Raw genomic sequence first — 27743 nt, forward strand, 5'->3', positions numbered from 1 at the left:
GATTCAATTCTGTATTTTTGGCAAGAGGATTTTTTTTTTCTTTTTGAATTTCTTTTGACTAAGGAAAGCTAGTCTTAACTAGATGGATGTTTTAAAGAAACCTATCTATCATGTTTTTTTTACACTATTAAATTAATTATCCATAATTGTTTCCATTTTAGATTTTTACATTCTGAGAAATGCTTTCCTAAGTTATTTCTATTTCTATTTCTTTTTTCTTTTTCTTTCTTTTCTTTCTTTCTTTTTTTTTTTTTTTTGAGATGGAGTTTCACTCTTGTCACCCAGGCTGGAATGCAGTGGCGCGATCTTGGCTCACTGCAACCTCTGCCTCCCAGATCCAAATGATTCTCCTGCCTCAGCCTCCTAAGTAGCTAGGATTACAAGCATGTGCCACCATGCTCAGCTAATTTTTGTATTTTTAGTAGAGACAGGATTTCACCATGTTGGCCAGGCTGGTCTCGAACTCCTGACCTCAGGTGATTCGCCTCCCTAAGTGCTGGGATTACAGGCGTGAGCTACTGTTCCTGGTCAGTTATTTCTATTTCTATTTTCCTGTGTGTTTCAGTTTCATGCTTTGAGTGGCAAAAATATGTGCAACTACCAGCTGGTCTGTGACAGTGATGAAAACCTGCAGAATAAAGAATCTGTGGTCCAGTGTCTGCATATCTTGTCGTCCTTAAGGCTCATCATGCAGGTGGCTCTGCCACAGGAGCATCTTTGCTGGATTATCTTCAATGGTATATGCTGATGTATTTTATTTTCCATTGTGTCTTTCAGAAAGTTACTTCAATGCTAAGTTTGACAGTAGCTTGAGTACCTTGTGATTTAAAACATATGCATTTCATAATAGGGTGATTGTATTTTTTTTCAACATTTGTATGACATGTTTGTCCTTTTAAATTGGGATGAATAATGCATGTCTTTGGGTTTTCACTGGGGAAAGGGTCAGAGACTGTGGGAATAATCACTGTTGGGTGTTCAAAAAGCAGAGCCACAGTTAACGAGTAAATATAGATGGGGAAAGGTCAAAGAACCAGTGCAGGTTAGATTGCTTCTAAGCATCACCCATTTACTGGCCCTGTCCTCAAACAACTTGGCTTTGGGTTTCTACAAAGTGACGTTCTCCTCCTACTTGATTTTGAGTGAGAAGCGCTGAGGAACACACACACACACACACACACACACACACACACACACGTACATTATGTGTATGTCTGAAGAAATGAATCTCAGCTAAAAAATGTAATACTTGCTTTTCTCTATTTTAAAGTTGCAACTTACTGTATTGTCCTCTGGATAATATGTTTTTAAAAGGAAAATAATAATGACAGTGTGTTCGATGTGCATAAGCCAGGATCAAATAACTTCAAGGAAACATATTGGATTTTCCCTCATCCATGGCAACTGAAAGTATATTTTCTAGCCTTTTCCTTTCTCATCCACCCCCAAGTCATGTTTTGACATTTTGATTGAAATCAGACTTTACATTTGCTGCCAGAGATGAGGCCAACTTTGATGAGATTTTTTCAGTCCAGTGATTATTAAGCTTTTGTGTCTGATCATCCTCCAGAGATTCGATGTTACCTGCACCACCACTGCCATCTCTCACACATCTTGGCAGGACAGAGAAGGAGCAGCAGTTCTGTGTTAGGCCCAGTGGTTGAGCTCTATGGTCAGCCCTTGTTTGAGTGGTGGAAATGAGCATGATTGCCTGTCTTTACACCTTTTAAGATCACAACCCAAACATAGTCTTTATTTTTTATTTTTTTGTCTGAGACAGGGTCTCGCTTTCTCACCCAGAGTGGAGTGCAGTGTGGCACAATCACTGCAGTCTTGAGCCTTGAACTCCTGGTCTCAAGCCATTCTGCATCAGCCTTCCAAAGCACTGGAATTACATTTCTCTCAATAGTCTTTTTTTTTTTTTTTTGAGATGGAGTCTCATTGTGTTGCCCAGGCTGGAGTGCAGTGGCATGATCTTGGCTCAGCGCAACCTCCACCTCCCAGGTTCAAGCGATTCTCCTGCCTCAGCCTCCCGAGTAGCTGGGATGACAGGCACGCACCACCACACCTGGCTAATTTTTGTATTTTTAGTAGAGACGGTTTTTTACCATGGTAGCCAGGCTGGTCTTGAACTCCTGGCCTTAGGCAATCCGCCCACCTCCGCCTCCCGAAGTGCTGGAATTACAGGTGTGAGCCACCATGCCCGGCCTCTCTCAATAGTCTTAAAAAAAAAAAAAAAAAGATCATTTCTGTATCCTTGATACCCTTTTCTTGGTATGTGCTTTTTTCTTTTTCTCTTTTTTAATACACATGGCATTGTGCTCTAGATTTTATTCTGTTTCCTATTTTTTTCCCTGCTGAATATTGTGGTTTTAGAATCTAGCTAAGTTCCTGTATGTAAATCTAATTCATTAACTCAGCCTGCTGAATTATATTCCAGATATCCATACAGGCCTGGCGATGAGCACCTGGTTTGCCTGACCTCTCTAACTGCACAAATAATTCTGCAATGAATATCCTTACACATGTCCTTTTATAGACCTGTGCGAGAGTTTTCTGGGATCTGTGCCCAGGAGTGGAATTACTGGGTTCTGGGAGATACAGATACTTAGTTTCAGTAACTACTCTCCCTGTTTTAATTTATTCATCTAAAACTTACTGAATGCCTACCATATGCTAGGCATTGTTCTAGGTGCTAGGGACACAGGAGTGGACAATAGACAAAATCCATTCTCATGCTGACTTCCATTGCAGGGAGATGCTAAACAAATCAAAACTGAATTGTGTCAGATGGTGACGAGTGCTATGGAGAAAAGTCAAAGCCAGAAGGGGATAGAGAGAGCAGGGGCTGGGCTGCTGAGATGACTGGGGAACAAAGACCTGAAGGAGTTTGGATAGTGAAGTTTCTGGGTATTTGGTGGAAGGGCATTCCAACTAGGGGATCAACAAGTGCAGAGACCCTGAAGTTTTGACAATTTGGAATTTAAGTAGTCAAAACTATATTTGACTGAAAAGGTCAAATGTGCCTTGGTAACTTATCAAAATATGTTTGACCTTTTCAGTTAGACATTTACTGTATTTACTTTTAATTGACTGTTATACACACACACACCCTTGGTTTCTTCAAATATTTAACCAATCTTGGTTTTTAAATAAAAATTTAGGCTGGGCACGGTGGCTCACACCTGTAATCCTAGCACTTTGAGAGGCCAAGGCAGGCAGATCACCTGAGGTCAGGAGTTCAAGACCAGCCTGGATAACATGGTGAAACTGGGTCTCTACTAAAAATACAAAAATTAGCTGGATGTAGTGGTACATGCCTGTAATCCCGGTTACTCGGGAGGCTGAGGCAGGAGATTTGCTGGAACCTGGGAGGCGGAGGTTGCAGTGAGCCAAGATCATGCCACTGCACTCCAGCTTGGGTGACAGAGCAAGACTCCATCTCAAAAAGGAACAAAGCCAGACAAACTTCCAGAAATACCCTGAGATCATAAAGATTCAGTCTGTGTTCCATCTGATACCATTTACTCTCCGAGTCTGGCTTTTGCAGCCGGAATTTGTGAGCCATGCCAAGATTTTGAACTGTCAAAGGACTCAGTTACAATTAGAACCTTTTAGGGCTGGAAAGGTTAAAGGCACCTTTTTGAAATACAGAAGGCCCTTGTCATTCTTGAGGGCAGTCTCCTGAGACCTTCCTGAGTTCCCAGTTCCCCGTTACTGGCATGTTTATATAGGCTCCTGGCTTACATCCTCATCACATGTTTTGTGGACAGGCATGTGTTTCCTGTGCATATTTTTACCTGGTGACTATTTTTTTTTTCCTACAAAGAAACACTTATACAATTTTATTTTTAAAGATGAAGAGTAGAGGCCAGGAATGGTGGCTTATGCCTCTCATCCCAGTATTTTGGGAAGCCAGATCACTTGAGGTCAGGAGTTCGAGGCCTGCCTGGCCAACATGGCCAGATCCCGTCTCTACTAAAAATACAAAAATTAGCTGAGCATGGTGGCAAGTGCCTGTAATCCCAGCTACTCGAGAGCCTGAGGCATGGGAATCACTTGAACCCAAGAGGTGGAGGTTGCGGTAAGCCGAGATTGCACCACTGTACTCCAGCCTGGGTGACGGAGCGAGACTCTATCTCAAAAAAAAAAAAGAAATGAAAAAGATAAAGAGTAGAGGTCAACAAAGCCTCATCGAGATAAGTCTGCTGAGCTCGAGTTGTTATTAGTCGTGTGGTTTCTTCCCCAGTGGATCTTCAGTGGAATGAATAACTGCAGGTGCTGGGGGTAGTCAGACAGATAATGCCGAGTCCCTGAGCATTAAGGACCAATTGCATTCTCTATGAAATTTAGGGTACTATACATTTAAGTTTAAAGTTTGTTCAATTTGGGGGGTCACTGATTTGTGTAATTGATGTTTATGATGCTTACAGTTGTGTTTTAATCAAGTGATAGATGTTTTGGTGCAGTTGCCATTTTCTCACAAACTTTTTATTTATTCATTTTTTTGAGATGGAGATTTGCTCTGTCACCCAGGCTGGAGTGCGGTGGCGCGATCTTGGCTCACTGCAACCTCTGTCACCTGGGCTCAGGCGATTCTCCTGCCTCAGTCTCCTGAGTAGCTGGGATTACAGGTGCACACCATCATGCCTAGCTAATTTTGTATTTTTAATAGAGATGGGTTTTCTCCACATTGGCCAGGCTGGTCTCGAATTCCTGACCTCAGGTGTTTTGTCCGCCTCGGCCTCCCAAAGTGCTGGGATTACAGGTGTGAGCCATCATGCCTGGCCATCAGAAGCTTTTAAAGTTTAAACCTGAACATAGAATTCATAACTGTTGAACTTTTATGGTTACAAATATTAGATACTTTATAGAAAATATTTAGACTCCTGTTATAATTACATGCCTTTTAAAAGCATGTTACCATCTTTTGGTTATGTTTATAGCTTGATAAACTGCTTGTATGCAGAGAGAAGTATGGTGATGTTCCCCACTCCTGTCTTCAACCCTCCCTCCAGCCTTCTATCCTCTTTTAATTAATGGTCTGACAAAAAAGCATACTTGAGTAACCTTACTTAGGTGTTGGAAATGCTGTTTTTCATTAGAATGCTTATAGGACACACCTTAATGATGGGAAAAATGTTATATGAGTCCGAGAGTGAATATAATGTGACCTGTTATGCATTGCAATTTTTAAATTATTATGAGTTTCCTTGTTGAGTATTTTGCCATGCTGATTAAATATGTATTCTGATCTTATTTGGAGATAAATCTTTAGTTTCTCAACCATAAGGAAACCATGGGAACCAATAATATGTATCTTTTTGAGATGGAGTCTTGCTCTGTCGCCCAGGCTAGAGTGCAGTGGCACGATCTCGGCTCACTCTAATCTCCGCCTCTCAGGTTCAAGGAATTTTTCTGCCTCAGCCTCCCGAGTAGCTGAGACTACAGGTGCATGCCACCACCTCCTGCTAATTTTTGTATTATTAGTAGAAAGGGGTTTCACCATATTGGCCCAGCTGGCCTTGAACTCCTGACCTCGTGATCCGCCTGCCTCAGGCTCCCAAAGTGCTGGGATTACAGGCATAGCCACTGCACCCAGCTGGGAACCAGTAATATTTTATATGAATTAATGAAAGCACAAGGTACATAAATTATGCCACTAGGATTATTCTTTTGTTCGTTATACTTCAGAACTTAAATTGCCTGTAAAATGAGACTAAAAGATTCTTGTGTCAACATATTTAAAATATGGCCATATTAATTATTTTAATGATTTTGTTTACAAGTTACACGAAAAATTATGATGAGTATGACTCTGTGTACCATTTATCAGACTTTCTCATGAGATCACTTGTTTTGGGAACTACAGACTTGAACCACAGAAATTGGAATATAAAATTTCTATCATTTGACTGTACAACATGTTAACAATCATTTTCTCCATCCAGGTACCATTTATATTTACACCATTTGCAGAAAACTGATGGCCATAGGTCAGTCTTCCAAGGTATGAAATGTACTGAACAAATGTTTTCCCCTCTATTTCCTGTTCTATTTTTCTTAAGGCTTTCATTACGCAGTATATTGAATGTTAAACAAGGAATATTTGGAGAATTATATAATATAAAATTTAGTAAATATATATTATATAGCATTATTATTCTTAGTTTTGCTTTAATAGGGATCATATGTTAAAATATAGATGATAAAATGTTAATGAAAAGAAAGGAAATTCCTGAGGATGTCAGTATTCTCTGTGTCTCAGATAGTCGTACTTGTCACACTTGATAGTGAACATCCATCTGGTTAGTATAGCTTTAGGTAGGGTGACCACCCATCCTGGCTTGCCCAGCAAAGTCCTGGTTTATGCCTGTTGTCCTGTTAGTAATTATCAGTAGCACCCACTTTTACTAGTAAAAGTGGCCTGGGCCGGGTGCAGTAGCTTACACCTGTAATCCTAGCACTTTGGGAGACCTAGACAGGCAGATCACTTGAGGCCAGGAGTTAGAGACCAGCTTGGCCAGCATTGCAAAACCCCGTCTTTACAAAAAATGCAAAAATTAGCTGGACCTGGTGGCACATGCCTGTAGTCCCAGCTTCTTGGGAGGCTGAGGTGGGAAGATTGCTTGAGCCTGGGAGGCAGAGGTTGCAGAGAGCCGAGATCATGCCACTTTGCACTCTAGCCTGAGTGACAGAACAAGACTCTGTCTCAAATAAAATAAAATAGAAAATTTAAAAAAGGTGTCCTGGTTTGGATGATAAACTATGGTTACCCCCTTTATGTCATGATATGGAGCTTGGATTTTATTCTGCTTGAAGCGCTTCCACTTCTGGCCTGCATGCTAATCGGGTGAATGCACACTTAAACTCTAACCCAGCTGCATGACGAAGGCAAGGAGACTATTTTATAATAAGATTCTTACCAGTACTCACTGCTCAGTGTTAGCTTGAGGAAGTTGCTGACACTTCTATTGACTTCCCTACAATGTTGGTAGCGTTTTTGTCCGCGGGAGACATATTTATTCCATGTATTAATTTTCCAGTTATTGGAATGTAGGCCAAGAAGGGCGAACATACTCCCGTTGCGACCCAGCTTGAGTTGTTGCTGGCATCTGAAACATGACTATTTTTATTCTTTATTCCATGCAGAACCTTACCCTGAATATTCTAACACTCAGGAGAGATACGTTTTTTCTTATTTCCTCAAAGCATAGCCAAGTATCTTAAAAGCTGACAACATTTGAAAAATAAAAATGGAAGTAAAGAAATTTGCATGCTCAATGGATAACATTAATTATGTGTTCTCTCTCTGTTTTGCTTCTCAAATTAAAAAACTCTATGACAGACAGTGACTTGAAGCTCTGTGCCAGCTTTCTGAGTGTGAATTAAATTGAGGGGGGACTGTCCCAGGTCTAATGTAAACTTGGCCTACAGACTATTGCAATGATGCTACATTCAGTTCCACATGATTTCCTAAAGAGAATTTGCATACTCTGGTTGCTCTTGGTGTAACAACAACAAACACGGCTTCACAGGACCATCATAGTTTGGTCTGCTGCAGTGCTTGCTGCCAAAGCTTTGAAGGGCAGAGATGTCTGTGCCAACATTTGACTGTTAGTGTTTGTGCTTGTTAATGCTGAGAGAATTTTAAAGTGACAGTCATCTTAAAATAATTTCTTATTCATAACCTTTGTAAGACATTTCCTCTCTGCCTCATATACCTTGAGTTTGTCTCTGGTAAAATAAGGATAGTTGAGTATTTTGTCATGCTGATTAAATATGTATTCTAATCTTATTAGGAGATAAATCTTCAGTTTTTCAACCATAAGGAAACCATGGGAACCAATAATATTTTATATGAATTAATAAAAGCACAGGGTACATACATTATGCCACTAAAATTATTCTTTTGTTAATTATATTTCAAAACTTAAATTGCCTGTAAAATGATACTAAAAAATTGCCTGTAAAATGAGACATCTAGTCAGAGATGTACTGAGACCAGGGGCAATGTCACCCTATACCGTTAGAATAATGCACGTCTGTTGACTAAATGGAATCCCATCATGACTCATTCTATTTTGGTTTACTTACTCAAATGGAGAAGCTGCAGAGAAGGGGTTGATATTTTCTGATAGTTCTTTTTTTCCTTTTTTTTTTTTTTTTTTTGAGACTGAGTCTTGCTCTGTCGCCCAGGCTAGGTGCAGTGGCACCATCTTAGCTCACTGCAACATCTGCCTCCTGGGTTCAAGTGATTCTCCTGCCTCAGCCCGTGAGTAGCTGGGATTACAGGCACCCACCACCACGCCCGGCTAATTTTTTGTATTTTCAGTAGAGATGGAGTTTCATCATATTGGCTAGGCTGGTCTCGAACCCCTGACTTCCAGTGATCTGCCCACCTCGAGCCTCCCAAAGTGCTGGGATTACAGGCGTGAGCCATGGCGCCTAGCCCAAATTGAGTATAGTTCTGTGGTGCCAGTCTTGTGAGATGGGAATGGGAGGTGAGGGATGCAATAATTTTGGGGTGGTGGGTGGTTGTACATTTGGCACTTGGAGATCTGAATGACATTCTTTCTGTTTGTTCAATATAGTAAGTTTCAAGGAAATTAATAATTTTCACCAGTAATTCCCAGACCCCCAGATGGTAAATTGATTCCTGAGCTGAGGCTAAAAATGGATTTGATGGGTCCATTTAATGGAGACAAGTCCTTGGAGGTCCCACCATGTGTGAGATGTCCTGGGTCTGAGGGATTTGAATTCTGTAGTGACTTCAGAGTTCAAGTATGTTATAGCATAAGACGGAAGGAGAAATAGACCTGGGCTCCTCACACTGTCTAAACTCCCGTTTGTATAGGATCTAGGCATGATGGCTAGCTTTTGTTATTATTATTGAATCTGTAGTGTGTGCTAGGTCCTGTGAAAGACTTATGAGGTGGGCAGGAGCATCATCATCATTAGCATTGATTGAATGAATCTCCTGTCATCAAGCATGCTTGTAAGCGCTTTCATTTATCCTCACATGTAATCTTCACAGCACCACTTTGAGAAAACTGCTGTTATTACCTCTCTCTCTCTCTAATATATATACATATTTTTTTGAGACAGAGTCTCGCTCTGTCACCCAGGCTGGAGTGCAGTGGTGCGGTCTTGGCTTCCTGCAAGCTCCGCCTCCCAGGTTCACGCCATTCTTCTGCCTCAGCCTCCCCAGTAGCTGGAACTACAAGCGCCCGCCTCCACACCCGGCTAATTTTTTTTGTATTTTTAGTAGAGATGGGGTTTCACTGTGTTAGCCAGGATGGTCTCGATCTCCTGACCTCGTGTTCCGCCCACCTCAGCCTCCCAAAGTGCTGGGATTACAGGTGTGAGCCTTCGCGCCTGGCCATTACCTCTATCTTATGGAATAGATAAGCGAGCTGAGGCTGGGAAAGTTACTTTGCTGAGGGTCACACATCTAGTCAGAGATGTACTGAGACCAGGGGCAATGTCACCCTGTACCGTTAGAATAATGCACGTCTGTTGACTAAATGGAATCCCATCATGACCCATTCTATTTTGGTTTACTTACTCAAATGGAGAAGCTGCAGAGAAGGGGTTGATGTTTTCTGATATAACCCTGTCTTCCTAACGACATCCTGAAAGCGAGAACTAACCAGGGGCTCTTCCCTAGTGCTGCAGCAGGTCACCAGCATAAGCTTAGGGAATAGAGGGTGGTCAGACTTCTGAAACCTCTTTCCCTGAGGACATACGACCATTTTGCTTTTGTTTATGGAGTAGTTTCTTTGGTGGCACTTAAAACTGTAGTATAGTACTCAGCAAACATTAAAGAATACATCTAGAATCTGTTCATTCTAAGAAACGATTGATTTCTGTTTCATTTTACTATGAAACTGAAGTAGTTTGACAATGTATGTGGCTTGAACAATTACTGTCAAATTATTTCACATACCATTACATAAACTTTAAGTCCCAACTTTGAAATTGCTTGTCATTTTCTTTAAATGGTGTAAACTGATATAAATGAGGCTGCAGCGCCATCCTGTGGCTGAGCTGATTAAGCGTGTGTATGTTTCCTGCTGAACACCTGCAACATGCTCTTACTGGGGCCATGTTTTGGATATGGATATCATTTGACTTTTCAAAGTTTTTTTTTTTTTTTTTTTTTTTTTTTCCCCATGAAGAGAATAGTCCTGATGTATCATTTTAATTTTTTTTAATTAATAGAAACAATTATTTGTAGCTTTTAAGGGTAAGAAAAAAATGCTACAAATTGAGTCATATTTTGAAAATGGCTTTTCCTGTTTAAACTTGAAAGATAGTTTTTCATAACCCTATGTGGTTTATGGTGAGCTTCTCCCCTTTGTCAAGGCTCCTCTGTGTAGTGGAAAGAACACTGCACTGGGGAGTTCAAAGACCTGAGTTTCAGCCCCAGCTCTTTTGCTTAGAATGAGTTTAGCCTCATGGAGTCAAGCTAGGTTACTTTTAAGATCCCTTCTGGCACAAAAAACTTTGATTTTCCATAAACAAATACAATGTGAACAATTGTTAACTGGAGCTATTTTTATTTTGAAATGTGACATTTCTAATACCAGGAGTCCTGAAGGATTTTAGAAAGATGTGAATTTAAAGGGAAAATTTAGGCATGGCTTAATCATATACCACCCAACCCAAACCACAACAATCCAAATGCAAAAATCTGAAATAGAGACTGTTAGGGAGCAGCAAATGTGAGAAAAATTCAAGGGTTTCTGGTGATATGATTAATTTTGTATCAGTTCACAAAGTTCACAACAATAACAATGGCAGCAACAATAAAAACAGCAATGAATCAACCTCAGTCTAATTTAGAAGAGGTACAGTGTCCATAGCCAGGGACTGAGAGCATTCACTGTACTGTGGTCTAGCCATACACCCTGAAAGGATGCTGGCAACCTGGGGCAAAGCCACAGAAGGCCAATCATGGTGGAGAAGGGCAGTGCAGTTCCGTGAGGGATGGAAGTACTTGGGGATATTTACCCTGGATGAGAGAGCCGAGGGAGAGGGCAGACTGCATAAGTGTTTTTAGATTTCTGGATGGCTGTAATTTAGAAGTGAGTTTTGGACTGCCTTGTGCTGTGCTGGAAGGCATGATGAGGACTAATGCACTGGAGGTATATCAAGGTGGATTTTATTTTAGATTGTGGAAGTATTTTCCTAGCACGTCATGTACATTATCTCTTTCTCCGTAACAACACTATTGTGATGTGAAAAAATACCCATTTTACAGATGAGAAAATTGAGCCCTAAAGAGGTAAAATGATCCAGTCACTAGGTGGTAAAATTGGGACTGAAATTCCGGTTTATTTGATTCTAATCTTGGACCATTTCTACTAAGCACCGCAGGCCCCAGGCTGTAAGCCTTTTTCATTTTCCTTACCCCCTATACCAGCTAATCTTCAGAATAATGTACTGGTTCACGCTAACAAATAACAATTGTATCATTGGAGTTAATTCCTAGACTACTGTTGACATGATAAATATTAATAAAAATGAGCGGAGAAGCTTCTAAGAAGACAAGATAGGCCGGGTGCAGTGGCTCATGCCTGTCATTCCAGCACTTTGGGAGGCCTAGGCAGCTGGATCACTTGAGGTCAGGAGTTCAAGACCAGGGTGGTCAACATGATAAAACCTCCTCTCTACTAAAATAGAAAATTAGCCGGGCGTGGTGGTGCACACCTGTAGTTCCAGTTACTTAGGAGGCTGAGGCATGAGAATCAATTGAACCTAGGAGGCGGAGGTTGCAGTAAGCTGCAATTGTGCCATTGCACTCCAGCCTGGATGACAGAGCAAGACTCTCTAAAAACAAACAAACAAAAAGACATTTTAGAATGTCTTCCAAAATGGCTTGAAATTTTGAGTTCTTTAAATTATCTTTTACTTTTTAAATGCTTGTTTCTTCTTGACATGTTATTTATGGTATTTTTGGTTTAAGTAATCAGCAACTTGTGCTCACAACTTAGAATTTGATTATATTTAATACAATTATCATTATTAGCTTAAAATGAAAACAAATCCAATGGTGCCCTTTATTTTGCAGGCCTTAGAGTATCTCCTGTGGGCCAGCATGTGTATGGAGTCCTTGGTCCCGCTCCTGTCGCTCAGGTACTTGACATGGCGCACTACTCTCTACGCAGCTGTTTGCCAGTGCTGCTATGACTGCCAAGCCGGAATTCATGGAGAGGTATGCTGCTTTTTAACTCTGAGGAGTCGAATTTTTTTTTTTTTTTTTTGAGATGGAATCTCGCTCTGTTGCCCAGGCTGGAGTGCAGTGACGTGATCTTGGCTCACTGCAACGTCTGCCTCCCATGTTCAAGCGATTCTCCTGCCTCAGCCTCCTGAGTAGCTGAAATTACAGGCATGTGCCACCCATGCCCAGCTAATTTTTGTATTTTTAGTAGAGACAGGGTTTTTCCACGTTGGCCAGGCTGATCTTGAACTCCTGACCTCAGGTGATCTGCCTGCCTTGGCCTCTCATAATTACAGGTGTGAGCCCCCATGCCCAGGCCCAATATTTTAAAATAGAGCGTATCCAGCGTTTTCTTCCTTAGATGTCTGCAAGGGGAAAAACAAACCCAACCAAAGAATTGAAATGAAGCAAAGACAAAAGTTTAAGGCTTTATTTGCACAAATTTGTTTGGCTTTTCCATTCTGTTTCTCTCGCTCTCCTTTCTGGTCTCTCCTTTATTCTCTATTCACTTTCACCTTCTTTTACTCCTTTTCTGAGTAAGATTTTTGGATTTTTTTAAATTAAGATTTTTATTTTTAAATGACAAGTAATAATTGTATATACTTAGGAGGTACAATGTGATGTTTTGTTGGATGTATACACTGTGGAATGATTATATTAACCTAATTAACATATTCATCTTCTCACATGCCTTTTTCTTGTAGTGAGAACACTTAAAATCTATTCATTAGCAATTTTGAAATATGCAATACATTGTTGTTAACTATGATCACCATGCTGTGCAATAGATCTCAAAAATTTCTGTCTGCTGTCTTTCCATCCTCATTTTGCTCTTGGACACAAGCCGCCGTCCCTCCTCGTTTAGTTTTGTGTTCCTTATGACTTAGTACACTCTTGTCTTGCTTTTCTCTGCTAACCACCATTTAATACACTTTCTTTTTCTTTTGTTTTTTTTCTTTCTTTTTTAAGACAGAGTCTTGCTCTGTTGCCCAGGCTGGAGTATAGTGGTCTGATCACGGCTCACTGCAGTCTTAGTCTCTGAAGTAGCTGAGACTGCAGATGCACACCACTATCCCCAGCTAATTGAATATACCTTCTAACGACCATTTAATACACTCTATTTTTTTGTTTTTCCTTCTTTCATATCTTTTTGATTGAGTACTTGAAATATAACTTAACTTCAGGCTGGGCATGGTGGCTCATGCCTGTAATCCCAGCACTTTGGGAGGCTAAGGCGGGTGGATCACCTGAGGTCAGGAGTTCAAGACCAGCTTGGCCAGCATGGCAAAACCTTGTCTCTACTAAAAATACAAAAATTAGTCAGGCATGGTGGTGGGTGCCTGTAGTCCCAGCTACTCAAGAGGCTGAGGCAGGAACCTGGGAGGCTGAAGTTGCAGTGAGCTGAGATCGCACCATTGCACTCCAGCCTGGGCAACAAGAGTGAAACTCCATCTCAAAAAAAAATTTTATATATATATATAAAATTTATATATATGTGTGTGTGTGTGTGTGTGTATATATATATATATACACTCCAGAGCTTCTATTGGCCTGTAGAGCGCCCCAGTGTAAATCTGAAAAAGGCACCTTCTCTACATTACATGATACCTGGCTTGGTCAGTGGATGGGGCCTTGGTGAGAATGAGAAATAAGCACCCCTTCGTTTGGGCCAACACGTTCCTGCATGAGGGTGCATGGTTTGGTATGTGGGGCATAAGCTGGACTTCTGCTCTAGTCAACCTCTTTGGCTGGAAGTCTTGTGTAGGACTGCCTTCATGACTGTGCACATGCCTGTTCATATCTTGTTAACAACCATAAATAAATCATCTGGCCAATTCACAGTTCCATTTAGTTTTTCCTGCCAGAACTAATTCTGAAGGGTTAGATGCTGGTGGCACATAGGCAGAGGAACAGCCTAATTCAACCTTCATGGGTTACTTGTATAGCTCAAGATAGATTCCAGAAAGACAACTCATCATATATATATATATATAGTTAACTTCAGTGTACTAGTGGTGGCATATTTTGTTCTGTAGCTATTAAGATTATTAAGGAATGAAACTTTTATAGCGTTTTGGCCATTTGATCCCATTTGGGATTTTTCTTTATTGGAAAATGTAACCCTTCATATATGTTAATATTGTGGTTGGTCTAGAAGCATCTTCATTAAAAATTACAAATGGTGAATGAAATATTTCAAAGAGATGGTGAAATAAGGGACATGAACTCTTGTTATTGAGTTCTTAATAACTCCCTTGAACTCATTTGTTATCTCTAGAAGATTATAATAATGGTGATATGATTAAATAAGAAAGCCTCCCTTCTTCCTTCCTTCAGATATTTATTAAACACAGTGTGCTGCGTACTGGAGACACAAAAATGAGTAAGATCCTTTCAGGAAGTCACAGTTTGGTGGTCAATGTGAACAGTTCGGTAGATAATACAGCATGTCACGATAGGAAGGTTGGGATTTGAGAAGAGCAACTGAGGACGCACACGCGCGCATGTGTGTGTGTGCGCGCACACGTGAGGACATGCAGTGCCAAATGCTGAGAAGCGATAGTCTGTATGGAGCTACTGTTGTAGCTTTCCTTTTTAAAATTTCATAATTCATAAAGTTACCTTATCTCACCATTTATTGGAGAGTTTAATGGTTCTTAAAGAAAATGATAGACTAGATAAAAGGAGTCAGCATTAACTTAGAGCTTAATTCACAGATTAAATCGAATGCCTAGGAGAACAAAACATATTGTCTTTATACATTTTAATCGCTATATTCTGATTTATGAATTAAATTTATTTTAATCGCATGTAGGCATTTGCTCGGCGTGCTTTGGCTAAAATTGATGAGTTAAGGCAACTGGAATTAATGAGTTCCTCAAAATCCCAGGAAGAATCGCGAAGATATTTTAGAGAGGCCACAATAAAGGTATAAAAATTTCATGAAATAAAAGAAATTTACCACACTCTACAGCTGATTAAATACTTAATATTAGTAGTTGGGAAGTACATCTCATTGTTATTTCATGTATAATTCTGCTTTTTGAGGCAGATGGCAGTGATGATCTTCAAAAGAGGAGTCTTTGAATCTAGAAGAAAAAACAAAGCTGTCTTTAGACCCAAGATAAGAATTAACCTAAGGGAAGTACAAACTGTAAGTCTAAACATATCTTCTCTCTTTAAGACTCTTTTTGCAGTGTATTTGTATTATGCTCCGATGTCTTTCAAGCCTAGTCACTCATTAAATTCTGCCCCCAGTTCTCTGCCTCAATGGGTAAATAGAGAGAAGAGTGTTTTTCTAGTTTGCACATAGCCTCACTTCATCTCTTTCTCAAAGCTTTTGTGTCTTAGCACAATCCCAGTTTTGCAAGCTTAAAGGACAAGAGGCTGAAGAGGAGCCAGTGAAAGATTTCAATGAACCGGCTCTTGCAAATGAATAGGCCTCTGAGTGGTTCTGCGCATGCCTTTGTCTTTGACCGCTTAGGGTGAGCTAAGCAGGGGAGCAGGCTTTGAGCTGCAGAGAAGATGGAGGCACCTTTTCTCATCGGCCTTAGGTTTCACCCTTGGGAATGTTCAGGAGCTAGGTTATCCAGTAGCAACAAACAACGCCCATACCTCAGGTGGCTTAAAACAATTTATTGTCTACTGGAGTCATATGTTATTTTAGTTATCAGGGGCTCTGCCTTACAAAAGCTGCTCAGGGCCAGGCTGAAGAGCAGCCTTCGTTTCAAACATTGCTAGTCATTTGGCCAGAGGGGATAAAAGAGAGCTCTGGGGAACCTTGCACATCTAGTGATGCTCAGCATAGAAGTGACATGAGTCTGTTCTTCTCATATGTTGTAACCAGCCACACAGCCTCTCCCAACCACAAGCAAACACTAGTAAAGATGATCGTAGGGCAGGGAGTAGGCAACGTCAGGCCTGTGGGGCCCTCAGCCCTTTTTGTTCCCCTTGTCTTTTTTTTCTTCTTCCCTTTGCCTTCCTTACTCTTTATATCCCCCAGGGCCCAGCTCTATATCGTTTTGAAGCTCTCCCTGACTGTTCTAGATGGATATATACCCTCTTCTGCGAGCTTCCGTGTAGGGATTGAAAATGAATCTATGGTGAAGGAGATGAGCAGTTTCTTACAGAAGAGGTGTATCAAATCTCAGAACCTGGAAAGGATTTGGGAAATCATCTGGTTCAGTCATTTTATATTACAGATGGGAAAATAAAACCTGCAGTATTTAAATGACTGGCTCAAGATCACAAAGGCAGCTGCTGGCAGAACCAGAACCAGCACCTGCATCTCTTAAGTCCAGTGCTTGGCCGCTACTCCAATCACTGCTACTCTCTTTCCTCATTTCTTCTTAACACATTTAGGAGTAATCCTTTTTCTTTCTTTTAAACGAATTATTATATTTAAATACAAATGGTTTTTGGACATGGTACCTTTCCATTGCTACTTAGTGTGACAATATTGACTACTGAGCCCGCAGGTACATTTTATACATCCCTTTTAAGATGTATCCCTTACTAACCAACAGTCTATTAAATGGTGAGTAATTAATTAAATTATAGGCAATTCCTCGGATAAGCTTTTAAGCTGCCTGCATCTGGGATTAAGTAGCGGTGCTATAGTCTTTGTAAGAGGGCAGGGAACAATTTTTTTTTTCTCTCCAGCATTTTTTTTTCTCTGCGCAAGCAAATTTAAATACCCAAAGTTGCAAGACTGTTGTTACTTAGAATATTATTAGGACTTAGTTATCCTGGTAGCAAAACTAAATACATTTTCAAAGAAAAATGTTTAAAATTCCAGATAAAATTACATTAAAAACTAAGTTATATCTGATTTCCCTTAAGATAATTGTTGAATGAAAAGTTCTGGTGATTTTTTTTTAAGAAAAAATTGTAATTGTTTAGTGAGTAGTTGTTTCAGAGACTATTCAACACATTCTTTTCATAATATCATCCTATATTACCTTGGCATATTTTGCAGAATATCCTGTTTTCTGTGTATGAAATAATTTTATTATGTTTCTACCAAATAAATTAATTTCAATATGCATTAAACATATTTTCTGAAACATTTTTGGGTTTGTATGTAAGTTGTTAACTCACAGTAAATCATTTTGACTCTCAAAATTTTTTTTAAAGGACGACTAATTCAGACTCCTAATGATTGATTAGTTAGTGATTTATTCAATAAATATTTTTAAGTACCTGCTATGTGAGCAAGTAGATGAAGATTACATTCTAGTGGAGAATTACATCATAAAAAATAAATAAAATAATTATAGCTTGTGATAAATATTAATAAATAAATAATGATAATGGTGAGGATGAAATGAGTTACATGTAAAGCCCTTAGAATGTTCCCAGCGGATAGTAAGTAGGTCCTCAGTAAATATTAGCTATTATTGTTTATTTATTATTTATTAATTCAACAACCATGTATTGAGTGTCTACTGTGGTTTCAAGTATAGTGGAATATAGAAATACTAAATTGCAGCCCTGGCTTATTGAAGGGCCTTGGAATAATGGACAGAATTTGGCTAGACAGGGAGAATAGAGATAAACATTCCAAATGAAGGGTCAGAGCATGGTCATAACTTAGAAGCCAGAGGAGGCAAAATTTGCTGGGAGTCAGTGATAAATAGAGCTTGACTAGGTAGGAATAGACACGTGATGTTGGGAAATTAACATAATACATCTCCTAGAGTAGATGTCATGGAGACCATAGATTTAGAGATGGAACCAGACTGTACAGTTGTGCCATTCAGATTTTCATTCATCCTGACATTTTAAATAATAATATATCCTATGCAGTATATGTGTCATAATTTGTCTATTTTGTCATTATTATTTTAGTTCTTTCAAATTTTTTTGCTATTTTAAGTATTGACATCATCCACATCTTCAGACATGCTTATTTTTTTTCTTTCTTTTATTTCCTGTGGATAAAATTCCAGGTGTAGGATTACAGAATCGAAGGACATAAACATTTTATTTCCCTTGATATATATTGCCAACTTGATTTCCAAAACGAGTATTCCTATTTTCAAGGTGACAACTTGCAAGTACCGATTATTTTACCACAAGCTGTTATTATTTTTATATTATTATTTGTTTTATTTTATTTTTCTTTGCTAATTCAGTTTTCATAAGATGGCTTGCCATTTTAACTTTGTTTTTTTGAGCCAGCTTTTCTTTCATTGTGTGAATTATTTTTCACAGTCTTTGACCATTTATCTACTAGGGATTTTAATTTTCAAAATACACTTGAATGAGCTCATTATTTTTATAGACGTTATTATTTTGCTTTTTATACTTGACAATCCATTGTTTTCCTTATTGCTTCAGCTTTAATTCGTTTTTATAGATCTTTTAAATATTTATATTTCAAAATCTTTTACTTAATATTTTATTTGCAGCTCTGATAAATATTCCATTCTTTTTGCTAGTTTTTCTATGAAATTTTATAAGTAATTTCATTGTTTTATTCACTTGGGTTTTACCATTTCATTTTGAATACTTCTAATTATTCGTAAAGTTGATTATGCTGTTTCAATATGTATTTTTAAAAGCTCTGTTTTAACCTAAATAAAAATCTTAGGAAAAACTCTTACCTCTATAAGAAAAGAGAAGGCAGGGCATGAAGTTCAAATTTTTTTGAAGTTTTTTTGAGACGGAGTCTCACTCTGTCACCTAGGCTGGAGTGCAGTGGCATGATCTTGGCTCACGGCAACCTCCACCTCCTGGGTCAAGCAATTCTTCTGCTTCAGCCTCCCAAATAGCTGGGACTACAGGCACACACCACCGTGTCTGGCTAATTTTTGTATTTTTAGTAGAGACAGGGTTTCACTATGTTGGCCAGGCTGGTCTCGAACTCCTGACCTCGTGATCCACCCACCTCGGCCTCCCAAAGTGCTGGGATTACAGGCGTGAGCCACTGTGCCCGGCCTCTTGTTGAAGCTTTTAACATATCAGTTGGCCTATGGATTGAAAAGGTACAGAAGCTTATGAGTAGGGAAGCTAGTGTTTGCAGGAAAGTAGTTCAAGCGAACTTTATCCCTGCTTTTGTTTTTCTGTCTTTCTGACTTTGCCTTAATAAGAGAAATAAAAGCAAGGGAATTATGAGGATATCTTCTAGCTGGATAAGGATTCTAGAAAAGTCATCTAGAACTACAGTTCTTATTTGCTGGCAAACTAAATGCAGAGAACAGGTCATTTGTTGGAGAGAAGAATGAAGTGTGGCAGGAAGCATGTGCAAGAAGTGCAGTCATTTGGGGCCAGTACAAAGCATAATGACTGGGAACCCACACAGGTTCTAAACAGTCACTAGCCTGTTAGCATAAAGCTGATCAATTCTTTCTTAGAGTTAATTACCACAAACCTTGTTATTTATACTGCTAAATACTGCTTCAACTTTTGGCTTGAGGACCTTCTGCATGAGAATATCCTGTGGTGCTTATTAAAAGTGTCCAGACACACAAAATCTCTGGAAATTTGGTCTTGAATCTACAAAGCACCCCTGAGTGATTCTTAGGTAACCAAAGTTTGAATATCAGTTCCTAAGGCTATAATGAAGATACTATAAAGCATATGAAGATTTATGCTCGCTTAATAAGCAAACCATAATAAACAACCTTTTAATGCTGCCTTGGAAACACAAGCATATGAAGAAACAACAAAGTCTTTGATGTAATGGCAGCATGATATCTCTAATGAAATCTGGAGTGACATCTCAAAAAATGAAAACATAAAAGCAGGTATCTTTTGTTACCTGCTTGTTGTTAGACCAACTGCTCTCTGTTTTAGCATTGATTAAGCATGCCTTACTTTTCTTTGCCTTATAACAGGGTTTTTTGTCTTTTTTTTCCCCTGAGGGTCTCACTCTGTCACCCAGGCTGGAGTGCAGTTGCATGACCTTAGCTCACTGCAGCCTCTACCTCCCTGGGTTCAGGTGATCCTCCCACCTCAGCCTCCCAAGTAGCTAGGACTACAAGCACATTCCAACATGCCTGGCCAATTTTTAAATTTTTGTTGAAATGGAGGTCTCACTGTGTTGCCCAGGTGGTCTCGAACTCCTTGGGTCAAGCAGTCCTCCTGCCTTGGTCTCCAAAAGTATTGGGATTATAGGCATGAGCCACTGCGCCCACAATATAATAGCTTTAACAAATGGACTGAACTTTTTTTTCTCAATTTCAGTTATCATGGCCACGTACTGTCACAGAGCGGCTATTGGATGAGATGTTTGATAGCACTGCATCCCGGTTTCTGGCTGTCTTGGAAGCTCTTTCTGATTCAAACAGGCGAATACTGCAAACTGGACCCATTGTTACAGATGAAGTAGAGATTCATGATGTTGTCTCAGAATTGTTTATGGCAGGAAGAGAACTTTTGATAAGTAAATAAGATGTTAAGATATTGTTTTATGATAGAATGATAGACATGAGTAACAAAAATTTTAGCATGATAGTCCATACATGGGAAACTGATAAAATTTATATTATTTTATTTTGGTTTGATTGGTTGGTTGTTTTTGAGATAAAGTCTCTCTTTGTCACCCATGCTGGAGTGCAGTGGTATGATCATGACTCACTGCAGCCTCAACTTCCTGGGCTCAAGTGATCCTCCCTTCTTAGCCTCCCAAGTAGCTGGGACTGCAGGTATATGCCACCATACCTGGCTAATTTTTGTATTTTTTGTAGAGATGGGGTCTCACCATGTTTCCCAGTCTGGTCTCGAACTCCTGGGCACAAGCAGTCCACCCATCTCAGCCTCCTAAAGTGCTGGAATTACAGGTGTGAGCCACTGTGCCCAGCTGATATAATTTATATTGATCTTGAATTCAGCAACCTTGCTAAGGTCAATTGATATTTCAAATAATGTATTAGTAGATTTTGGAGGGACTTTTTTTGTATATACAATCATCTATGAATGGCTTATTTCTGTCCAGTCCTTAATCTTTTAATTTCTCTTTTCTTGCATTTCTTGATGATTGCACTGTCTAGGATTTCCAGTAACACATGGAAAGAAGTGGTGATAGCAGACTCGCTTGTCTCAATTTTTTCCTCAGTTGGAAAGCTTTCAACATTTTGCCATTATTTGAGATATCTACTGAATAATTATTATAGATACCCTTTTGCAGATCACAGATGTTTCTTTTATTCCTGGTTTGCTAAGTGTTTTTTTTTTTTTTTTTAAATCTTGAATAGTTTAATTTTAGGAAAAGCTTTCTCTGAATTTATTGAGATTTACTGAGTTGATAAAATGGCTTTCTCATTTATTTGTATTAATGTGGTCGATTATATGGATTGTTTATCTAATTTTTAACCATCCTGTTTTTGGAATAAACCTAATTTGGAGGTAAGGATTAGCCTTTTGATACATTGCTTGATTTGTTTGGTAATGTTTAATATTTTTGCTTCTCTGTTGATGGGACAGACTTTTCTTTCTTGTAATGTTCTTTTTAGGTTTTGATCACAAGGTCATATTAGCCCCGTAAAATGAGTTGAGAAGTATGCCCTCTTTCTCCATTATCTGTAAATGTTTTGTGTCATATTGGTGTTATTTCTTCCTACATGTTTGGTTGAATTTTCTGGTGCAGCCATCTGTACCTGGAATTTTTTGTATGGGAATATTTTAAATGATGAATTCAGTTTCCTCCATAGATATAAAAGTTTTCAGATTTTCTTTTCATTCTTTTAAAAAAAAATCTATCTCTTTGGTAAATTGTATTTTCCTTGAAAATTTTCTGTTTTATCTAATATTTAAATTAATTAATTAATTAATTTATTTTTTGAGACAGAGTTTTGCTCTTGTTGCCCAGGCTAGAGTATAATGGCATGATCTCTGCTCACTGCAACCTCCACCTCCCCAGTTCAAGTGATTCTCCTGCCTCAGCCTCCCAAGTAGCTGGGATTGCAGGCATGTGCCACCACCACATTTGGCTAATTTTGTATTTTTAGTAGAGATGGAGTTTCGCCATGTTGGCTAGGGTGGTCTCAAACTTCTCACCTCAGGTGATCCAACTGCCTTGGCCTCCCAAAGTGCTGGGATTACAGGCGTGAGCCACTGCGCCCAGCCTTAAAATTTTCATTAAGGATTTCCAGTATCTCATCATGATCTTTTTAATGTCTGTAGAATCTGTTTGATGTCCTTTTTTTCACTGTAATATTGATCAGTTTGCCTTCTCTCTTATTACCAAGGGTTCACCAATTTCATTAGTCTTTGCAAAGAAACAATATTTGACCTTGTTGATCTTCCCTATTGTATGTCCATTTTCCATATTATTGATTTTTGCTCTTCATTACTTCCTTTATTGTACTTTCTTGGGTTTGCTTTACTGATTTAAAAAACTTACTGACTTGGAAGCTTAGATCATTGATTTTTAGGATTTGTTATTATTTGCATTAAATGCATATTAAGACATTTATTCTAAATTCAGCTTTAGCTATGTATCTGAAGTCCTGATATATCATATCTTTACTACTATTTGGTTAAGAATATTTTCTAATATGCAACATGATTTATTCTTTGATATATGGGTTCTGAATCAAAATATGGGAGATTTTCTAACTATCTTTTGGTTACTGATTTCTTTGTTAATTATACTATGGTCAGAGAGCATATTATGTATTATTTGGAACTGTGAACATTTGTTAAGATAGTCTTGATGGCCTGGCAAATGACCAGCTATGGTAAATAGTCTGTGTGTACTTGAAAGACTATGTATTTTTTTGTTGTTGTTGGGTGCATTGCTTTATATATATGTTGATTAAGTTAAGCTAGTAAATCATGTGGTTAGGTCTTCTCTATCCCTATGGATAGTTTTCATCTTTTTATTTTATAAATTACTCAGAGAAATATGTTAAACATCTGCTATGCATTTCTGTTAGTGTGGAATTGCAAGAGCATGGGATATTCCTATTTTGCTTCATCAGATACTGTTTTACAAAGTGGTTTTTTTAGTTTGCACACCCATTAACATTTTATGAGGGTTCCATTACTCCAAAATCTCTCTGACAGTATTTTCTGTCTTTCTCATTTTGTCCATTTTGGTGTGAATTCATTGGTGTTGCAGTATAGACTTACATTTCTCTGATGACTGGTAAAGTTAGACATCTTTTCATACACTTTTTTCACTATTGGATATCCTATTTTGTGAGGTGCCTATTTTAACCTTTTGTCCTTTTTTCTGTCGATTTGTAGGAATTCTTTATATATTCTGGATATAAGTCCTTTATTGAATACATGTACTGTAAATATCATTTCTTACTTGGTGGCTTGTCTTTTCATTCTCTTAATGATATCCATTGGGGAACAGAAATTCTTAATTTTAATGTAGTCCAATTTATCAATATATCCTATATAGTTGATCCTTTGTGTGTCGTGGTTAAGAAGTCTCAGCTACCCCAATGTAAATATATTCTCATATGCTTTCTTCCATAAATTTTATTGTTTTACCCCTCACATGAGGTCTTTAATTAGAAATCAGATCTTTTTTGTTGATACGAAGTAGAGATCAAGATTTATGTACTTCTATATGTATATTCAGTTGACAGAGCACCATTTATTGAAGATAACTTCCTTTCATTGGCTGCAGTATCCCTTAGTCATAAATTAGGTGGCTGTATGTGTGTTGTCTGTTTTTTCACTCAGCATAATTCTCTTGAGATGTATCCAGGTTGTGTACATTAATAGTTCACTTGGACGGGCACAGTGGCTCATGCCTGTAACCTTAGCCCTTTGGGAGGCCAAGACGGGCTGATCCCTTGAGCCCAGAAGTTCGAGACCAGCCTGGCTAACATGGTGAAACTCTGTCTCTACTAAAAATAAATTAGCCAGGTGTCATGGCCTGTGCCTGTAGTCCCAGCTACTTGGGAGGCTGAGGCAAGAGAATCATTTGAACCCAGGAGTCGCAGGTTGCAGTGACTGGAGATCACATCACCACGACTGCACTCCAGCCTAGGTGACAAAACAAGACTCTGTCTCAAAAAGAAAAAAAAAAGGTTCACTTATTACTGCTGAGTATTATTTTATGGTATGGACACACCACAGTTTGTTTAACTACTTACCCTTTGAAGGACTTTTGAATTATTTCCAGTTTTTGGCTATTAGAAATAAAGCTGCTATGAACAGTTGAGTACAAGTTTTTGTGTGAAGGTAAGTTTTCATTTCTCTGGAATAAAACGTTCAACAGTGCAATTGGTGGTTCAGATGCATGATAAATTAGTATTTAGTTTTGTGAGAAACTCTCATACTATTCTCCAGGGTGACTCTGCTATATTTCCACCAGCAATGTGTGAATGATCCAGTTTCAGAAAATCCTTGACAGAATTTGGTGTATCATTAGTTTTTTATTTTAGCCATTCTGATAGGTATGTAGTAATATCCCACTGTGATTTTAATTTGCATTTCCCTAATGGCTAAAGATGTTAAACAGTTTTTCATGTGTTTATTTGCCATCTGTATACTCTTTCTCTAGTGTCTTTTGTTTACTTTCTCATTGCATTGTTAGTTATTTCTCTTGAGTTATGAGAGCTCTTTTTATGTTCTGAATACAAGTCCTGGTCATTGCTTTTAAGATAGAAAATACCTTTATTAAGATTTTTTTCCTCCTCATCATTACTTCCCATTTTTCATTGCTTCTGTCTAAATTCATTTCTTTTTGCTCAAATACAAACTCTAAGAATTTTGAAGTAGTTTGGATGGATATAATAGTTTATTTACAAGTTTCTTTAAGATTTTGATGCTATTTCTTAATTGTCTTGTATATGTAGTGTTTCTGTTGAGAAGTCTAATGTCAGTTTAAATCTTCTTGTTTTATAGATGTATCTTTTACAATTTTCGCTTTCTTATGATATTCTTACATTTTATTCTACTGGATCTAGGGGTGGGTTTAGTAATGCAGCAGATACTTTGAGGTCTTATATCTTTCTTTCATTTTTTCATGTTACTTTTAAATTTCTTTCCTTATATTCATTATTTAAAAAAATCCTTCAAGGCATTGAAAATGCCATTAGACAGATGTTAACAGGATAGAGGTTCATCCTCTATGTCTTATTTATTTTATTCTTTTTATGTCTTTATTCTGTTGCCTTCTGGGAAGCTTTCTCTATCTGATTTTTCAGGTCAGGAATTTGATCTTTGATTCTCTCTGTTCTACTCTTCTGTTTACCTATTTAATTATTTGTTTCAACAATGATATACTTTTTTGTTATTTTTGTTGTTTGTTTGAGACAGAGTCTTGCTCTGTTGCCTGGGCTGGAGTGCAGTGGCACAATCTCAGCTCATTGCAGGCTCCACCTCCTGGGTTCAAGTGATTCTCCTGCCTCAGCCTACCGAGTAGTTGGGACTACAGGTATGCGCCACCACGCCAGACCAATTTTTTGTGTTTTTAGTAGAGATGGGGATCCACCATGTTGGCCAGGCTGGTCTCAAACTCCTGACCTCAGGTCATCTGGCTGCCTTGGCCTCCCAAAGTGCTGGGATTACAGGCGTGAGCCATCGCGCCCAACCGTCAACGATGATATACTTTATACCTTGAATCCACTTGGTTCTTTTTCACAGCAGTTGTTTTTGCCTCATGTTTCTAATATCGTCTTTTATTTTTCTGAGATAAGATTTTCACTTAAGTTCTTGTTTGTGCTGTTCCATTTTCCTGCTTCTTGTGGTAAAGGATGCTTCATTTGTGGTTTTTCTTTCAAGGTGTTTTTGCTTTTAATTTTTTTTCCCATGAGCTTTCCTTCTTGGAACAGTTAGCTGACTTGGCTTCAGTGTCCACCTGAGAGGAGGGAGAAAAGCCTTGAGTTAGCTCCTATGCCTTTAGGTGAGTTTAGTGTGTGTGTGTGCGCATGCGGGTGCACATGTGTGTGCGCGCATGCGGGTGCACATGTGTGTGCAAATGCCCATCTGAATGCAGGGAACCTCTGGTGCCATGGTTTGGGCTCTTCTCTTCCCAAGAAAAATACAAGTTTTTAGATAAGAATTTCCTTGACTTTCTTCACTCAAACCCCCAAATTTACCCTCATGCGTATCGATCCTTTTCCACCATCTCTGGTTTAGATGGAGAGGATGTTTCTCTTTGTGTCGTTAAGCCTAATCTCTGTAAGTGTCCAAGTGGTCCCATTATACCATGTCGTTGTTTTTTTTTTTTCTGAGACAGGGTCTCACTCTGCCACCCAGACTGGAGTGCAATGGTGCGATCATGGCTTACTGTAGTCTGGACCTCCTGGGCTCTAGCGATCCTCCCACCTCAGCCTCCTGAGTAGCTGTGAATACAGGCATGTGCCACCATACCTGGCTAATTTGTGTATTTTTTGTAGAGTCGGGGTTACTCCATGTTGCCCAGGCTGGTCTCAAACTCCTGGCTCAAGGGATCCACCTGCCTTGGCCTCCCAAAGTGCTGGGATTACAGACATAAGCCACTGTGCCTGGGCTTCTGTGTTTTCTGTCAACTTCCTCCCTATACGTCTTCTTCTTGGCACAGCCAGATTTATTGAAGGAATCATCTGTTTTCATTGTTCCTAAGTATTTTCTTTCTTCTTATACATTAGGTAGACCCTAGCATTCTACTAAGAATGTCATGGACATTGCTCAATCCAGGGGTCACTTTCAGTTACTTTTCTTTTCTTTTTTCTTTTTTTTAAGAGGCAGGATCTTGCTGTATTTCTCAGGCTGGACTCGAACTCCTGAGCTGAAGTTGTCCTCCTGCTTCAGCCTTCTGCGTAACAGAGACTATAGGTGCATGCCAGTAAGCCTGGTAGTCCTTTTCTTCTTTACTTTCTGTATGTATGTGTTACTGTTGAATACTCCTTTCTCTCTAAACACTCACCTTTGCAGCCTTTATTCCCTCTGCTCTTCTCTTAAATGTTGCTGTTTCTTGTTATTCTGTGCAAGGCAACATGATCCATGGCTGAATCTACTATTTGCTGCGGATATGTAATGATGACTCTAAAAGCTCTGTCCCTGTTTTAGATCTCTTTCCCAAGTTTCCAGTCTGTATCTAGGAACTCTTGCTCATTCTGTGTTTGAGATTCCATTCTTTTTCCCGTGAGTATCCTTCCCTAACTGCCCTCCTTCTCTAGATCTGTTGGATGCCCTTCCTATTTGTCCCCAGAGCACTACCCTGTATTTGGCCACTAAGATTTCTTGTTTCCCCCACTAGAACATAAATCCTATGAAAGCAGGGATTGTGTTTTCCTGGTGCCTGGAAGTGTGTATAGTGAATATTTAATAAATATTTATTTGCATGAATGATATTCAAAACTCTCTTCTTCCTTTCCTAGTGTCAAATATTGGTGCAGATGGAATGCTTGATTTTCCAAAAACATCTCTTCTGGAACTTATGATAGAAAGAAAAAATGTTATTTCTGTGGATGCTGCTGTGAAATTTATAAAATTAGCTTTTACCTATGAGGAGTGGAGTTTATTTGAATCTTCTGCTGCACATATTATTTATTTTCTCCAGGTAATATATGCAAAATCATCCTCCTGGTTTTGTTTTGTTAAAATGACATCCAATTACTAA

General features: G+C 38.8%; 1 protein-coding gene across 3 annotated transcripts in view; it reads left to right on the forward strand.

The window, feature by feature from the left end:
• The window catches only part of CFAP54 (cilia and flagella associated protein 54), a 370431-nt gene that overhangs the window by 16943 nt on the left and 325745 nt on the right, over positions 1–27743 (forward strand). For 2 of the 3 annotated variants that reach the window (XM_017946132.3, XM_021922809.2), the window contains exons 4-10: positions 566–737; positions 5952–6010; positions 12077–12220; positions 15042–15155; positions 15279–15380; positions 20417–20615; positions 27502–27683. In XM_017946132.3, coding sequence (XP_017801621.3) covers positions 566–737; positions 5952–6010; positions 12077–12220; positions 15042–15155; positions 15279–15380; positions 20417–20615; positions 27502–27683 — 972 coding nt within the window. The remainder of the gene's footprint in view (positions 1–565; positions 738–5951; positions 6011–12076; positions 12221–15041; positions 15156–15278; positions 15381–20416; positions 20616–27501; positions 27684–27743) is intronic. The other variant, XM_021922810.2, reaches the window with a different exon arrangement.

The sequence above is a fragment of the Papio anubis genome, chromosome 9 (assembly GCF_008728515.1).
Source record: "Papio anubis isolate 15944 chromosome 9, Panubis1.0, whole genome shotgun sequence".
Classification (NCBI taxonomy): domain Eukaryota; kingdom Metazoa; phylum Chordata; class Mammalia; order Primates; family Cercopithecidae; genus Papio; species Papio anubis.